This window comes from Sander vitreus, chromosome 16 (assembly GCF_031162955.1).
Source record: "Sander vitreus isolate 19-12246 chromosome 16, sanVit1, whole genome shotgun sequence".
In the NCBI taxonomy this organism is placed as follows: domain Eukaryota; kingdom Metazoa; phylum Chordata; class Actinopteri; order Perciformes; family Percidae; genus Sander; species Sander vitreus.
Genome location: NC_135870.1, coordinates 23,128,345 through 23,144,604, shown reverse-complemented (window position 1 = coordinate 23,144,604; position 16,260 = coordinate 23,128,345). Strand labels below are relative to the sequence as shown.

The 16,260-nt window shown below is 43.0% G+C and overlaps 1 protein-coding gene across 3 annotated transcripts in view; it reads right to left on the bottom strand.

Moving 5' to 3' along the window:
• Positions 1–4,533: 4,533 nt before the first annotated feature.
• The window catches only part of mamdc4 (MAM domain containing 4), a 28,648-nt gene continuing 16,921 nt past the window's right edge, over positions 4,534–16,260 (bottom strand). Inside the window, exons 20-30 of one of the 3 annotated variants that reach the window (XM_078271937.1) lie at positions 16,041–16,178; positions 15,798–15,925; positions 13,786–13,876; positions 13,470–13,619; positions 12,824–12,949; positions 11,477–11,601; positions 11,237–11,342; positions 10,365–10,558; positions 9,331–9,396; positions 7,406–7,468; positions 4,534–5,234 (exon numbers count right to left, since the gene is read on the bottom strand). In XM_078271937.1, coding sequence (XP_078128063.1) covers positions 5,205–5,234; positions 7,406–7,468; positions 9,331–9,396; positions 10,365–10,558; positions 11,237–11,342; positions 11,477–11,601; positions 12,824–12,949; positions 13,470–13,619; positions 13,786–13,876; positions 15,798–15,925; positions 16,041–16,178 — 1,217 coding nt within the window. In that variant the 3' untranslated portion in view covers positions 4,534–5,204. Of the gene's footprint in view, positions 5,235–7,405; positions 7,472–9,330; positions 9,397–10,364; positions 10,559–11,236; positions 11,343–11,476; positions 11,602–12,823; positions 12,950–13,469; positions 13,620–13,785; positions 13,877–15,797; positions 15,926–16,040; positions 16,179–16,260 lie in introns of all 3 variants that reach the window. The other 2 variants (XM_078271936.1, XM_078271938.1) reach the window with 2 other exon arrangements.

Sequence of the window (16,260 nt, the reverse complement as noted above, 5' to 3'; positions counted from 1 at the left end):
AGGCTTCAAAACAAACAGGTTATGTACTACGTAGCTATCCAGACACGAATATAAACAATAATAACTGTAAGCTCACCCTCATCATAAAAAAAATGGAATAAAGGGTATCTAGCTCAGCAGTTGTGGTTTGATGTTTAGAGGTGTTAGAGGAGATATCTACCTCTAGGCCCACCACAATACAACCGTGCGGAATACTGAGTTGAGTTTGCGCTGCTTAAAGCATTGGACAATAACATTTGTACATCTGCTATACACCCTCCCCGGCGGGAGACAGACACGGCACCCCTTCTCTTCTCTGCTTCTCTTCATAGTCGTCAGATTCATCTACTAACCCTAATAAAGCTGGCTCACGTTTGCCTGGGACCAGCTCTTAGTTATGCTGTTATAGTTTTACCCGCAATTTCCACCAACTGTGGAACGGCTCCGTGCTCCGCCGTCCTTCAATACCTACCGGGTCTGGATTAGTTGCGGAACGGCTGCGGCCGTGACTGACAGCTGAGCTCACGAGGACCCACGAGATCTCACTAATTCACGTATGGTCGCGCGATATAACAGGATGTAGTTTCTATAAACAGAACCACAAAACCAACAACAGTTTGTTTCCATCCAGAGGAGTAGAGGGGAAACAACTCTGTGCTGACCAGTTGACTTCAGGCCTGTCTCCGCCCATTATGACATTTTCAAGGTTTAGTGCAGGAAAATATGATCCACCGTGAGCACGCTGTATTTTATTTTGAAAATTAACCTTTTATTTTGTTTCTGTGCTCGACTTCCTGTCCTGCGCAATCTGCCCTGTGCTGAATTGCTGCGGAGCTCTGCGGATCGCTGGAGCTGCGACGGAGTCGGAACGCAGCCGTTCTGCAGTCAGTGGAAATACACACATTGACTTTAATGGAAACCTATTGACTCCGACCGCCATTCCGGAGCGGATCCGCAGCCGTTCCGTAGTTGGTGGAAATTGTGGGTTAGACTGCCGGGGGACTTCCTTTGACACACTGAGCTTCTCTCTTTCCATCTGTGTGCACCCATCTCCCAGAAATGCTTGTTACTAACTTATCTCTGGGGAGCTCATTCCCCGGAGTCCTTATGTTTTCTCGCCTCGCAGTTTTCCTTGGATTAAGGTGGCACCTAAATCATGGTTGCAGCTGCCGCTGTGGTCCTGCTCGGTGCCCTGCTACCCCATGAACTACTACAACTACTATTTCTAGTCATAGTTCCATTATCTTTATCCTTTTATCTTTGATACTATATATACAATTGAATTGAATTGAATGTGTCTTTTGAGAAACCTTAGAGATAGGGTGAGAAGCTCAGTCATCCGTGAGGAACTCTGAGTAGAGCCGCTGCTCCTTTGCGTGGAAATGAGCCAGCTGAGGTGGTTCGGGCATCTGGTAAGGATGCCCCCTGGGCGTCTCCCTAGGGAGGTGTTCCAGGCTAGTCCAGCTGGGAGGAGGCCTCAGGAAGGACCCAGGACTAGGTGGAGAGACTGGGTGGTACATCTCAGTTCCCTTAAATTGTTCTGTCCCTCTTCCGTGAAGGACGTCTCTCTTATTTCTGCCCTGAGGAGCGAGCATCGAGGAGGGATCACCGAGGAGCTATAAGCGAGGATGCACGAGAGCAGCCTTCCCGGAAGCCGTGCAGCTGAAAGCCGATGCTACCTCCGCCCATACAGCTGACAAATTAAAGTGACGCATCAGAGGAAAGGACGTCTCATCCCTCTCAAACATTTGCTCGTTTCCTTTCTCCTCCGATGATTTCCTCGCGTCTCTCTGTGCTTCCTCGGTGGGATAGACGCGAGGAAGGGAGGCAAGTGGAGGAGCCGGGGATGCAATTTAAGGACCTGGGATGCAGCATATACCTGGGAACGCCTTAGGATCCCCCAGTCAGAGCTGGTTAATTTGGCTCGGGGAAGGGAAGTTTGGGGTCCTCTGCTGGAGCTGCTGCCCCTGTAACCCGACCCGGGTAAGCAGATGAAGATGGATGGAAAAACATGGTTCCAGATAATGTGTATTAACCACTTTTTATTGGGACTATAAGACAAAGAACTCACAAACTTAACCATCTGCATCTACAGAGGGCATATACTGGATTGGGCTCCCAAACCTCAGTAGAGCCATATTCACAGTACTCGCCGCCACAAGCAAATTCTGCTGTTGATGTTAGCTTGGCCCAGTTTGCTGCCATCAAGTTGTTCTACAGCAAGTGTCCATAGTTTCGGTCTTTATTAGGCTTTTCTCACAATGCGTCCGCTCTTCCTCAGGTCCCGCCCTCCTCTGTCGGGCCGGAATGACTGGCTGCTGGTCCTCCATGCTCCCCGACACACCTGGGTGCTGAGGAGTAAGTACACGTGATGAAAGCTCAAAACTGACTGTCGGGAAGAAGGCAAATACCTTCTTTACAGTTCACCTGAGTTCATCTTCATCAAAGGGAAGTCTTAATACTGCAGTTTCCTATATAATGCCTCTGTGCACAAAGCCAGGTCCACAGCCTTACCCCAACCATACATGAATATTTTAGTTACAATAACAAATTGAGTATTTACATGTTACTCTGGAAGCATTTGGGAACACAGCCAGTTAATTCCAACCAAGAATCGTTTGATGGGTAACCAATAAAAGCCACAAAGTATTCCATAAAACTGACCAAAATGTAGGACTGTAATATTAAACCTCAAAATCTTTGGAGAGCGAAATGTACTGATTATCCATAACCGTTAAAAAAACTTAGTGGTTGCATATGATAATGAGCAAGACATATTAACATGAGTAAACTAGAAAAACTAATAAGTGAACCTTTGAGTCTACAATATTTGTTTACAGATACTGTATGTTGAGGTCAAAAGTGAACCTCCCTCCATTCTCAAATGGTTAGACAAAGTTTTGGTACGTCTAACAATACAACTTATACTTACAAATGTGTTTTATTTTGTTACATGACTTAATTCAATTTTCATTTCAGCTATTTTTTTTTGTTGCTAAATGTCTTTTTAGCAAGGTAGGGTAACACAACTATTGTTATTGTTGGCATTGATGTCTGGTGACACCAGCCCCAACAATATCAATCAATGGGTCATTAATCAATATCAGTTTTTCTGCTAATACTCTCAGAGCTATAAACAGGTTACCTGTCAGCAGTGCAAAAACATATTGGTATATTATCTAAATCCAGATGTTACACACACACACACACACACACACACCTCGTGCGCAGTAGAGGTCCAGCTGCACGTTTTCGGGGCTTGGCGCTCAGTTTTCGGTACTGCACCAAGCCGCAGACCAGCTCGTGCGCGATCATCACGTACAGCAGGAAGATGAGCACGGCGGGATCCATTCAGCCACGCTCGCCGCTGGATTAGAGCCGGTTGGTGCAAAATAAAAATGGTCCAGATGAGAGCAAACAGCTCCGGGCTGCAGACGGCGCGGGCTGGCGGTCTGGTGCAGGATAAAGGATGATCAATGATGATGATGATGATGATGATGATGATGATGATGATGAGAGGGTCCTCGTGGCCACGTTGCCCCCAGTCCACTCTAACTTTAGGCACTCAGGTCGCGAGACACAAACGGCTGCTGCGGTGGGCGCTCGCGCTCAGCCCATGACAACACACCATCCTCCAAAGTCATCAGTCCATCCGAAAGAAAACGGTGTTTTTTCCCCCTGACAACAGATGAGAGTCACGGTGACAGCAGGGGACATCGGAGGATGTTGCCGTAGAGACGCGACCGTTGCTAAGGACATGATGTCGTCATCCCCTCAAGGCATTTGACCATAGCGGAGCCGTGCAGGGAGATACCAATCAAGAGCACGCGTGATTGCTATAGCTTACCATTCATCCTCTGACGCTGGATGCGACCACTGATTTGATTGAGTTGGAGTTTTTTCCAATGTATATCATCAACTGATACATACTTTGTCCAAGAATTTGTAAAATAAGCTATATAGTATACCAACACAAAGTGTTAGAATGAAACGGAAAAGCAAGTCAATCTTTAAATTTGAGAGGACATAACTAGAAAATGTTTAGTATAATTAATTGGTGAATTAGTTAAAGGTTAGTCAGTTTTCAAAAGTCTCAATCATTTCTGTGTGATCGACATTGATAAATAAAATTTCCGAACTAAGTGTGCCCAGATAGCTCAGTTGGTAGAGCGGGCGCACATATATAGAGGTTTAGTCCTTGACGCAGCGGTGCAAGGTTTTCATATATACATATATATATATATATATATATATATATATATATATATACACATACACACACACACACACACACACACACACACACACACACACATATACACATAGCCTATTTATGGCTCATGATGCAGTTATTTTATTCCCCATAGACAATTTACTCTCAGACTGAAAAGACACACTGACCCAGTTTTTCAATGCTTAACTTTAATTCGTTTATCATCAGAACTCAATTATATCTTGTTTCAGAGTGGAGTAAAGTTAACCCAAGACATCCTAAAGAATACATCCGTCCTACAGACTTCTCCCAAACAGCAGCATTACATTTCACTTTCTACACTTTCTCTATACCCTCTTTTCAAGGTGTAACCCATCAGTTTAAAGTCCTTTTCTTTCTCCAGTCTTCTTATTTTCTTTCTCCTTTCTCTTTAAACGGGCTCCACAACTTTCCTTAAGTTGGGGGGCATGTGAGAGAACGCATTAAGGCAGAGATATTAAAGTAAACAAACATTTAGTCCTTAATGTGAGTCAAGCTCTTCTCCCAAAATCAACTTCATAGTGTCTTTCATTAGACCCCTCCTTGCCTGGTAAACTTCTAGGCTAAAAGTCTTTTTAGCTCCGTGCCCCCAGCTCATGCTTCCTTACAGCTCCAAAATGGATCCTAAAGCTCCATGCAACCATTTTTGCCATTCATGGGTGATGCCCAGTCTCGATTTAAAGAAAGTTAAACTAATTTCCGTTTCACAGCACCTTAAGATGTTCACCTTCTGACTTCCATGTGTCCGTCCAGGCAGAGAGCCGTGATCGGAGGGAGCTGCGTCGATTAGGCCTTTATCAGTGTTTCAGCATGTGGGCTGTGCATGTGTTTTGTGTGTGTGTGTGTGTGTGTGTGTGTGTGTGTGTGTGTGTGTGTGTGAGATGTAAGGGTGACACAAGCAGTTCTTCTGCTGTGATATCACCTTATTTTCACAAAGCCACCTTTAGGTGACAGGACCACCACTCCCCCCGCCTCACGCCACCTCTCTGACATCCGCAGAGACCTGCAGAAACACAAGAAGAAGAGGGGCTCCGTCAGTAACAACAACCATACAGTAGTCTGTCCATGAGCTGGCCACGAAGGATGCTAACTTTCGTGTTACAGTCGTCTTCTGGCTTTAGGACTCAGTTTCAGCGCTCTCATTTACATCAGCATTAGACAGCTGTTTTAGCAAACAAGCTCTGTGCACACGCACGCGCACGCGCACACGCACACGCACACACACACACACACACACACTCCCGGAAGTGGAAGGTCGTTGATATAGACTACAGTTTTCTTAAAGGTCTGGCTCTGACATATATTTGACAGTTAAATAATGAGCCAGATGAATAATTTAGTTATCATGAAAGTGAAATTAAAGCTTTGACTAAGAGATATTCTCTTTAAATCAAACCTCTCACTGAAATGTGAAAGAGCTGCTGATGCCCATCCCACCGAGAATCAACGCTTCAATCTGCAGCTTCAGCAGCTTTGAGCTCATTGGCTACAAGTAGAGTGAACACTACTAATTTGAATACGACAGGTGAAGACCACAGACTGCGTATAAAGATTGACGACACGTCTCCACTTCATCCCACTGTACAAAAACGAAGCAAACATTTCACAAGTGCGGGCGCTGCCATCTTGTGCTGGTGACGTTATTTGGAGCCAGAGTCTTTGGCAGTAGTAAACCTGGGTTCTAGAACACACACCCACCGGACTGTGAGCACAATCACAGCTGTCAATCGTGACGTTTCACGTTGTTTTTATGGGATTAAAATAACTAATTCAAACCAAACACTTGAACAAACAGTGTGATAAGAACTACCTGCGATGACAGACAGAAACCATCGTTGGGTAAAAAATTATTTGTTGTGCACTCAGATTTTTTTGTTTGACCCATGTCTCCATCCGCTAACATGGGGGGGGGCTGGATTTATGACCTAGACCTATACGATAGAGATGTTTAGTAAGGGTGTAAAGATTCACCGATACGAATCGGTATTCGGTTGTATTATCACAGATTCGACTACATCGATACACGGACCCCTTGCATCGGTCTAAATGGACCAAGGTTCGGCCGACGGCCCGGTTCTAACTCTACGAATCGGTTGACTGAAGCTATGCTGTCAATCCGACGAAGCTGCTGCGGTGTGTTCAACGCTGTTGAAAGAGACGCGTGTGTGTTTATTCGCAAGGAAGACAAACGCCGCACCATTTGTGTGCTTAAGGACTTGGTCATTCATGTTCGGGCTGGCGGAGAGGAATACATCGTGGATAGTGTAAATTGTACCAGTACTGTGAGTCATCCATCCACGTGTGTGTTCATAAACATGTGAGTAGACTGGTATAAATATAGCTATGTATTTAGGTGTATTAACTTTATATTGACGTTTATATGGTCTAAGATGTTCAGTTACATTCAGCACAAAAGTCTGCTAGCCGCATGCTTACGCTCACAACAGTATTATTGTGCTCACATGTGTACTCACGTAATACTGTATATGATTATTATTGGAGTGCTCACTATGACTGTGTAACGTGGACCTGTGTTTGAGTTGCTGTCTCTAAGACTACAGCAGCAAGGAGGCAGTTTCATTTAATATGGAGCTGATGTGATTTGGTTGTAAGCTAATTGAGTTGAAGTTACAGTGTATACTATTAGCATGTCCTAGCTTTGCTATTCCTTGGTCCCTTTTACAAAATATATATTTATTTGAAGGTAGGCAATGCTTCTTTTATAGAATTGGCTTATTTTCATTTATAATGGGAAATCAACGCGTGTACATCAAACAAATATTTAGCTATCTATCAGATTTCAACATCGAATCAAACTGAATCGTTCCATATTAAAATGTATCGTCCCTGAACCGGATCGGAGCCCATGTATCCAGATACGTACCGGATCGTCTTATAAGGGAGAGATGCACACCCCTAATGTTTAGGCTTCACTTTTCGGGAAGCATGGAATGTTCTGGCTCTACTTTCTGCACATTGAGTCTACGCCCGTCGTGTGAAATGTGATATATGAATGAACTTGACTCTAGTGGTAAAAGAGATATTAGTGCAGCTTTAAACCACTGTTATTCAACTGTACTTACAGAGTACATGTGAATAGAAATGAGTACATTATCTCCCCACCATATTAAATAACACATTACTCATAAACAGTATAAAGTGCTGTACACTCACAGAGACGTTATTGAACCCAGCTGCCATCGGATGGTTTTGCACTGGTACAACCATCACACAGTCCTGCTGAAATGAACACATGATTAATCATTAATCATTCTGCTAGCGGCATTAAAACTAAAATCTGCTACTCATTTGCGTTTAAAATCAAAACAAAATTGTCATCTGCCCAGAGGATTGTAGGAATTTTTATGGCTGGTATATTAACCATGGTTTGTTGGTTATTTCAGTGTAGAGTTTCAACAGGGCGGTCCTCGGAGTTACTGCAGGGGGGCCACCATATTATTGTAATTTTTTGGGAAGTTTTCTTTCAAAAACTACAATGTCTTAACATGAATCCAAATTATTAGTAGCAAATATAAATCAGCCTATTTGTGAAAAAAAACACACTGATGAAAGGCTTACTGACCGATAAGTAAGGTAGTCACTAAAGGTAGCCATCCACAGATACAGGTTATCCTAAGGATTCACGCTGCCACATGTATGTTTAACAATAAAATTATAAATATAATTATTATTTGAATAGCTTAGTATTTTATGCACTTAAAAGGTATGCATAAAGGCTTTAGGTCGCCCTACACATTATTGTATTGTAAGTTTAATTTGCAACTTAATTTTACAACATATATATATATATATATATATATACACACACACACACACACACACACACACACACACATACAGACAGTAGTAGGGGGTCCCTGATCCATCTCTCTCAGCTAAGGGGTCCTTGCCTTAAAAACCATTGAAGACCCCTGCTTTAGAGTGTACATGTAATTTTAGCTGATTAAGGATGTTTTCATTCAGCTAGCTAGATGTTAACACACAACATGGCCAATGCTACAAGTGCTTATACTCTGCCATCTTTGTTGTAGTTCTAAGATCATTTAAATGTCACTTCACCAACACAATGACACAAATTGGATGGCTGGATGGACGGTTTGCTTAAGGACTTGGTCATTCATGTTCGGGCTGGCGGAGAGGAATACATCGTGGATAGTGTAAATTGTACCAGTACTGTGAGTCATCCATCCACGTGTGTGTTCATAAACATGTGAGTAGACTGGTATAAATATAGCTATGTATTTAGGTGTATTAACTTTATATTGACGTTTATATGGTCTAAGATGTTCAGTTACATTCAGCACAAAAGTCTGCTAGCCGCATGCTAACGCTCACAACAGTATTATTGTGCTCACGTAATACTGTATATGATTATTATTGGAGTGCTCACTATGACTGTGTAACGTGGACCTGTGTTTGAGTTGCTGTCTCTAAGACTACAGCAGCAAGGAGGCAGTTTCATTTAATATGGAGCTGATGTGATTTGGTTGTAAGCTAATTGAGTTGAAGTTACAGTGTATACTATTAGCATGTCCTAGCTTTGCTATTCCTTGGTCCCTTTTACAAAATATATATTTATTTGAAGGTAGGCAATGCTTCTTTTATAGAATTGGCTTATTTTCATTTATAATGGGAAATCAACGCGTGTACATCAAACAAATATTTAGCTATCTATCAGATTGAATCGGATCGCACCGAATCGTTTCAACATCGAATCAAACTGAATCGTTCCATATTAAAATGTATCGTCCCTGAACCGGATCGGAGCCCATGTATCCAGATACGTACCGGATCGTCTTATAAGGGAGAGATGCACACCCCTAATGTTTAGGCTTCACTTTTCGGGAAGCATGGAATGTTCTGGCTCTACTTTCTGCACATTGAGTCTACGCCCGTCGTGTGAAATGTGATATATGACTGAACTTGACTCTAGTGGTAAAAGAGATATTAGTGCAGCTTTAAACCACTGTTATTCAACTGTACTTACAGAGTACATGTGAATAGAAATGAGTACATTATCTCCCCACCATATTAAATAACACATTACTCATAAACAGTATAAAGTGCTGTACACTCACAGAGACGTTATTGAACCCAGCTGCCATCGGATGGTTTTGCACTGGTACAACCATCACACGGTCCCGCTGAAATGAACACATGATTAATCATTAATCATTCTGCTAGCGGCATTAAAACTAAAATCTGCTACTCATTTGCGTTTAAAATCAAAACAAAATTGTCATCTGCCCAGAGGATTGTAGGAATTTTTATGGCTGGTATATTAACCGTGGTTTGTTGGTTATTTCAGTGTAGAGTTTCAACAGGGCGGTCCTCGGAGTTACTGCAGGGGGGCCACCATATTATTGTAATTTTTTGGGAAGTTTTCTTTCAAAAACTACAATGTCTTAACATGAATCCAAATTATGAGTAGCAAATATAAATCAGCCTATTTGTGAAAAAAAAACACACTGATGAAAGGCTTACTGACCGATAAGTAAGGTAGTCACTAAAGGTAGCCATCCACAGATACAGGTTATCCTAAGGATTCACGCTGCCACATGTATGTTTAACAATAAAATTATAAATATAATTATTATTTGAATAGCTTAGTATTTTATGCACTTAAAAGGTATGCATAAAGGCTTTAGGTCGCCCTACACATTATTGTATTGTAAGTTTAATTTGCAACTTAATTTTACAACATATATATATATATATATATATATATATATATATATATATATATATATATATATATATATATATATATACACACACACACACACACACACACACACACACACATACACACATACAGACAGTAGTAGGGGGTCCCTGATCCATCTCTCTCAGCTAAGGGGTCCTTGCCTTAAAAAACCATTGAAGACCCCTGCTTTAGAGTGTACATGTAATTTTAGCTGATTAAGGATGTTTTCATTCAGCTAGCTAGATGTTAACACACAACATGGCCAATGCTACAAGTGCTTATACTCTGCCATCTTTGTTGTAGTTCTAAGATCATTTAAATGTCACTTCACCAACACAATGGACACAAATTGGATGGCTGGATGGACGGTTTGTTGACAAAGGTTTAAACGTCAGATGAACTCACTGGGAGGTCGGGTTCATATATTTCGTTACTGAAACCATGACCAGCTGAGGAGGATGATGATGAAGACGGACCGGTCGAAGCCTTGACCCTCTGTTGGGTTCGCAGGTAGAAAACCAGCAGGGCGATCAACGTGGCGATCAGCAGCAGGACCACGATGATGGACGCTGCGATCCCTCCCCCGTCGTCTCGCTTTTCTGATTACACAGGGAGGACGGAAAACATGTAGTTTCCTGTGCTAGCAGAGATTATGCTGAGGACAATGGGAGTTCAGTCAAGGCACTGCTGGTTTTGCATTTTAAGCCAGTTGACAAATTGCTGACAATAAGACAAATTCCTCTAGCGCTGAACGTTTTTTAAAAGCCAAACTCCATATCTCAAGTATATTTCACAAGTTTGAAAGATGATTCTTATATTGTACTAAAAGTGAACGTTCAGCAAAATCACTAGGCCCGCAGAGAACATGTAGCTCTTTGTAATATCAGGTGTCATTTGTTTTCATTTATTGTTAAAAAAAAACAAAACAACAACAACAACAAGATGTAACATGCTAATTAGTGCCCTTAAGAGGTGATGGGACACTTAATTTTCCATTTTCGGACAAATCCAGCTTAGCTGTTTCCCCCTGCTTCAAGTCCTTATGCTAAGCTAGGCTAACCCGCTGCCGGCTGTAGCTTTATATTTAGCATACAGACATGAAAGTGGTGACAATCTTCTCATCTAGCTCTCAGCAAGAAAACCAGTAAGCATATTTCCTAAAATGTCAAACTATTACTTAAAAAACAATTCTGAGAAAATCAGTAAAAAGAAAAAAAAAAGCTGCGCACATATGCAGATAGCAGTTAATGGGCTGAAAACCCCCCGGCCCATCTTACTTGGCAGTGCATCTGTGACTTTGTTAGCACAGTTGACTCCGACGGTGTACTCAATGTCATCCAGAGCTATAACGCCTGACGTGCCTTTGATTCCTTCAAACACAATCTGTAAACAACAAGAGATAGTAGTCTGTCATTACTGTGCGATGTATGACATTTAGCTATGTGCAGAATTTGATGTTAAAAGCAATACATCAGTATATAAATTAGACACATTATACGCATTATATGTAGTCTGACCTGGTATTCCTCAGTAGATGTGATGTCGACGTCAAAGCGTTGCCACGGCCCTCCCAGTTCACTTACCACCAGCAGCTGATGGAGATTACCTTCAGACAGCCTCCACACCTTCAGCTGGCCGTCCGCTGCATACAGATTGTGTTACAAAACACCAAAAGGGAAATGCATCACCGGCATCCAATTTGAACTGTATGTCGTACTGGACGCACCATCACTTAGACAAAAACGGCCCTACTTGGGTTAGCTACTTAGCTCTTTTGAACAGCTATCAGAGAAATGGAATATAACTTATTAAACCCTTAAAAGATATTTACAGATTAGGCATTATATTAATGGAATTTTCTCACAGTTTCCCAACTAACCATCTAACAGGATTATTGATGCCACCATGTCTTCCAAGCCTTCAGACAACGATGCAATTTCATCTATTCTGGGACTAATCTCTAGATTGGACGGCCTTTCCTTGTCTAAAATCAAAATTGCGTGGGAACAGGAGCTTCAAGCATCAATCAATGAGGAGACCTGGGCTAAGATATTGGGAAGAGTTCACTCCTCGTCTGTGTGTGCTCGACACTCTCCGATTCAATTTAAAGTGGTCCATCGAGTGCATGTCTCCAAAGCCAAACTAGCTAAAATATACACACAAGTCGACCCTATATGTGATAGATGTAAGTCTGCGGATGCGACACTGATTCATATGTTCTGGCTCTGCCCCAACATTGAGGGTTATTGGATGGGTATTTTCCAGGCTCTCTCTACAGTTTTAGCAGACCCAATTACCTGCTGGGGGCCATACAGTAGTTGACTTTACTACCCTTCTTGCACGCCGTCTGATACTTTTGAAGTGGAAAGATGCTGCCCCCGCCCTCAGTCTCCCACTGGATAAGGGATGTCTTGTCTAATCTGAGGCTTTAAAAAATAAGATGTACGCTACGGGGCTCTGAAAAGAAATGGGACTTGGACACTGGTACAGTAATACATGTTCAAATTATCATATCTGACCCTTAATACGCACCTGGGTGGGACTCTTGACATTCCGGGACCAGACGTGCTGCCTCTGTTTCACCGCTTATTGGGCCTTAATGACTTTTCATATTTCAACTTCACTGTGCAATACTAAGTGCGTGGCGTTCTGCTTCTGCATTGTGTACGCTGTGATATTTTTGCATACTATGTTGCACATTCCTATACTAACCAGAGTCTCATTCTCGAGTGACAACAGGGGGGTTGGGTATGTTTGATGTGGGGTGGGAATGTTGTTGTTTCTGTTGTTGTTGTGTGCTTAATCTATGTATATTGTAAAATTCAATAAAAAAGAACTATGAAAATGAGGACATGGATCCTTACATGAGAATGGCTTGTAGAGCCAGAATTTCAGGCAGGTGCCCTTGGTCGGGGGCAGGTGAGGGCTCTGCAACTGAGCGTTTTGATAGGCTGCCGTCCGGTTGCTGCTCGGAAAGAACAGGAAGTGACCTGGCAGAAAGAAAAGGGAATGTAGATTTTACACTTCAGTACATTTTTCGTACATTTTATTGATGTTATTTGTTAACATCAATAATGTTATTTGATAAACACACACACACAGCGTGGCACTATCTTTGTGGGGACCCGTCATTGACATAATGCATTCCCTAGCCCCTTACCCTAACCTTAACCATCACAACTAAATGTCTAACCTTAACCCTCACCCTCACCATAACCTAATTCTAACCCTAATCCTAAAACCAAGTCTTGACCCTCAAACAGCCCTTTAAACTTGTGGGCTCCAGCATTTTGGCCCCACAAAGCTGTCGGGACCCCACAAGTATACTGGACTCCCGGTTTTTGGACGCCACGAATATAGTTAAATAAGAACACACGCGTACGCACACGCACACGCACACACACACACACGTTGATAAGAAGTCAAATACATGACTTGCATGATGCCACGACATCCGCAGTCAGTCAGTCAGTCCGTCAGTCCGTCCCTGTTAGTCTCTCTCTGGTTTACCTTTCTCTGTGCCCAGACTGTGGTCTTCAGGAGGGGTGGAGTAGTGTCTCTCTGCCTCAGTACTCGTCAGCTCCCAGTCCAGTTTGTCCACTTTGACGTTCTGAGTGTTGCTCCAACTACACATACCTTTCTCCAGGCTGCATTTAGAACCTGGGAGATTTAACAGAACAAACAAACAAATCGGTGGAGTGCTCCTTTAAAGAGCTCAGAAGCTGCAGTGTGACCAGGTTAAACTAAACGTTAACATACCATGTTTTGAACACAAGTCTAAAAGTCTGTTGTGCTTCTCCCTAATTTTGCAGAGGCTGATACAAACCTTGATCTTCACATGGGTGAGCTGAAATAACGATGTCATCGACTGCAATGTGAGTGTCTTTGCCTCCGACTCCGACCACCTCAAACTCCAGCTGCAGAGCAGAGCAAAGCACATCATCGTCTGTTTAAAGGACAAACGCAAGGTCCTACATAAAGGTCCACTAATGACAATTGGGCCAAATTCTGCCGGAGAGATGGAAAGCTTAACATTTTTAAAGGCATCAAGGGCGTCTCAGACTGAGGGCACGTTCAGGCTAAAGAAAGCGATCTGGCGATTCGCCGCGGGGTTATGCGGCAGTGGCTGTCACTTAAATGTGTGTGACGTCCTGTTGTGTCCTTAAACCCCCCAATGTACCAAAAGTAGACCCAATGATTTACAATTATTATTTTCCGTCAAATGGTTTATAGATCTTGACATTTCCGACCACACTTGAAGACAGCTTCATGTCACGGAGAAAGAGAGAAAGAAAAGAGACGAGCGACTGCACTTTGTTGCAGGAAACACTCAGCTGTTACACAAACTCCAGGGAAGTTCACTGCTTGTGTTTTTTACCCCCATATTGTTTTAAAGGTCCCACGGCATGAACATTTCACTTTATGAGGTTTTTTAACATTAATATGAGTTCCCCCAGCCTGCCTATGGTCTCCCAGTGGCTAGAAATGGCGATAGGTGTAAACCGAGCCCTGGGTATCCTGCTCTGCCTTTGAGAAAATGAAAGCTGAAAGATGGACCGATCTGGAATCTTGCTCCTTACGACGTCATAAGGAGCAAGGTTACCTCCCCTTTCTCTGCTTTACCCACCCAGAGAATTTGGCCCGCCCATGAGAAAGAGAGAGACATCATGGCTTGCAAACAAGCGAAGTGGTAGTTGGTCAAGGGCACACCCCCACCCTCCACCTTGCCCCCCCCTCTCTCCTCCTCAATAGCTACAGACACAGAAATGGCACATCCTAAATAAAAGCTCATTGTGGGACTGGCTCTAGTGGCTGTAATTCTGCACCAAGGCTGAATTTAGGGAAAGAGACTTCAGATACAGTATTAGGGGACCACTGAGGTCTATATAAAAGAGACTTCAGATACAGTATTAGGGGACCACTAAGGCCTATATAAAAGAGACTTCAGATACAGTATTAGGGGACCACTAAGGCCTATATAAAAGAGACTTCAGATACAGTATTAGGGGACCACTAAGGCCTATATAAAAGAGACTTCAGATACAGTATTAGGGGACCACTAAGGTCTATATAAAAGAGACTTCAGATACAGTATTAGGGGACCACTAAGGCCTATATAAAAGAGACTTCAGATACAGTATTAGGGGACCACTAAGGTCTATATAAAAGAGACTTCAGATACAGTATTAGGGGACCACTAAGGCCTATATAAAAGAGACTTCAGATACAGTATTAGAAGACCACTAAGGCCTATATAAAAGAGACTTCAGATACAGTATTAGAGGACCACTAAGGCCTATATAAAAGAGACTTCAGATACAGTATTAGGGGACCACTAAGGTCTATATAAAAGCATCCAAAAAGCAGCATGTCATGGGACCTTTAAAACTTTCTTGTGGCAGCGATACAGGCAGTAAGGTTTCCTGTTTACTGTACGGGACCCTCACACCGCCCCAAAACGGACTGTCACGTCTGATCGCCGGATACACGATTGGCCAACGCAGAGTGACGTCGCGTTTCTCCAAAAGTTCCATCGGTCTCAACTTTCCGTCGCAGGCCCGTGCATTTTTTTTCCAGCTCCCCCGTGCGGCTCCCCCGTGCGGCCCCCACCGCAGCGATCTAAACATGACAAAATTAATGGGAAGGCCTGCAATTTCGCTGGACCGTCTGACGACCGCCTGAGTGTGAACGTAGCCTTAGAGAGGTATCTGTAAATGAGACGGGAACGCAAAGTAATGAACTGTGATTCAGCATATGATAGTAAGACAGTTTCATCACTTGGTACATTTATACTTTTGGTATTATAAGTCGATAATTGTTCCAACCACTACACTGTACCTGCCAGTCCTCACGGGCACTCAAGATGTTGCCGTTGCCATGGCGCCAGACATCTCCCTGGTTCAGACCGTCAGAGAAGATCTTCACCCTTTCTCCCTTCGACGGCTTCATATACAATGTCAGAGAACCTGCAAAGTACACACAGTTATATTGTATTATATTATATATATTATTTTGTGTGTGTGTGTGTGTGTGTGTGTGTGTGTGTGTGTGTGTTTGTTTCAGTGTGTGAAGGTGTCTCACCAGGATTCACTCCTCCCATGTGATACCAGAAATGGACACACTCAGTCTTGGCGTTTCTTTGGCGAACAGGGGAGGCGAGGACTGCCGCACGACCAGAAGGAAGGATGTTCGCCCCGGTGTTAACCATCATGTAGAAACCTGAGCAACCAACCGGGCAGAGGAGGATCACAGTTCACCGTCTCTCAGTTTTCTGCATGTATGTTTAAATATTACTGTTATT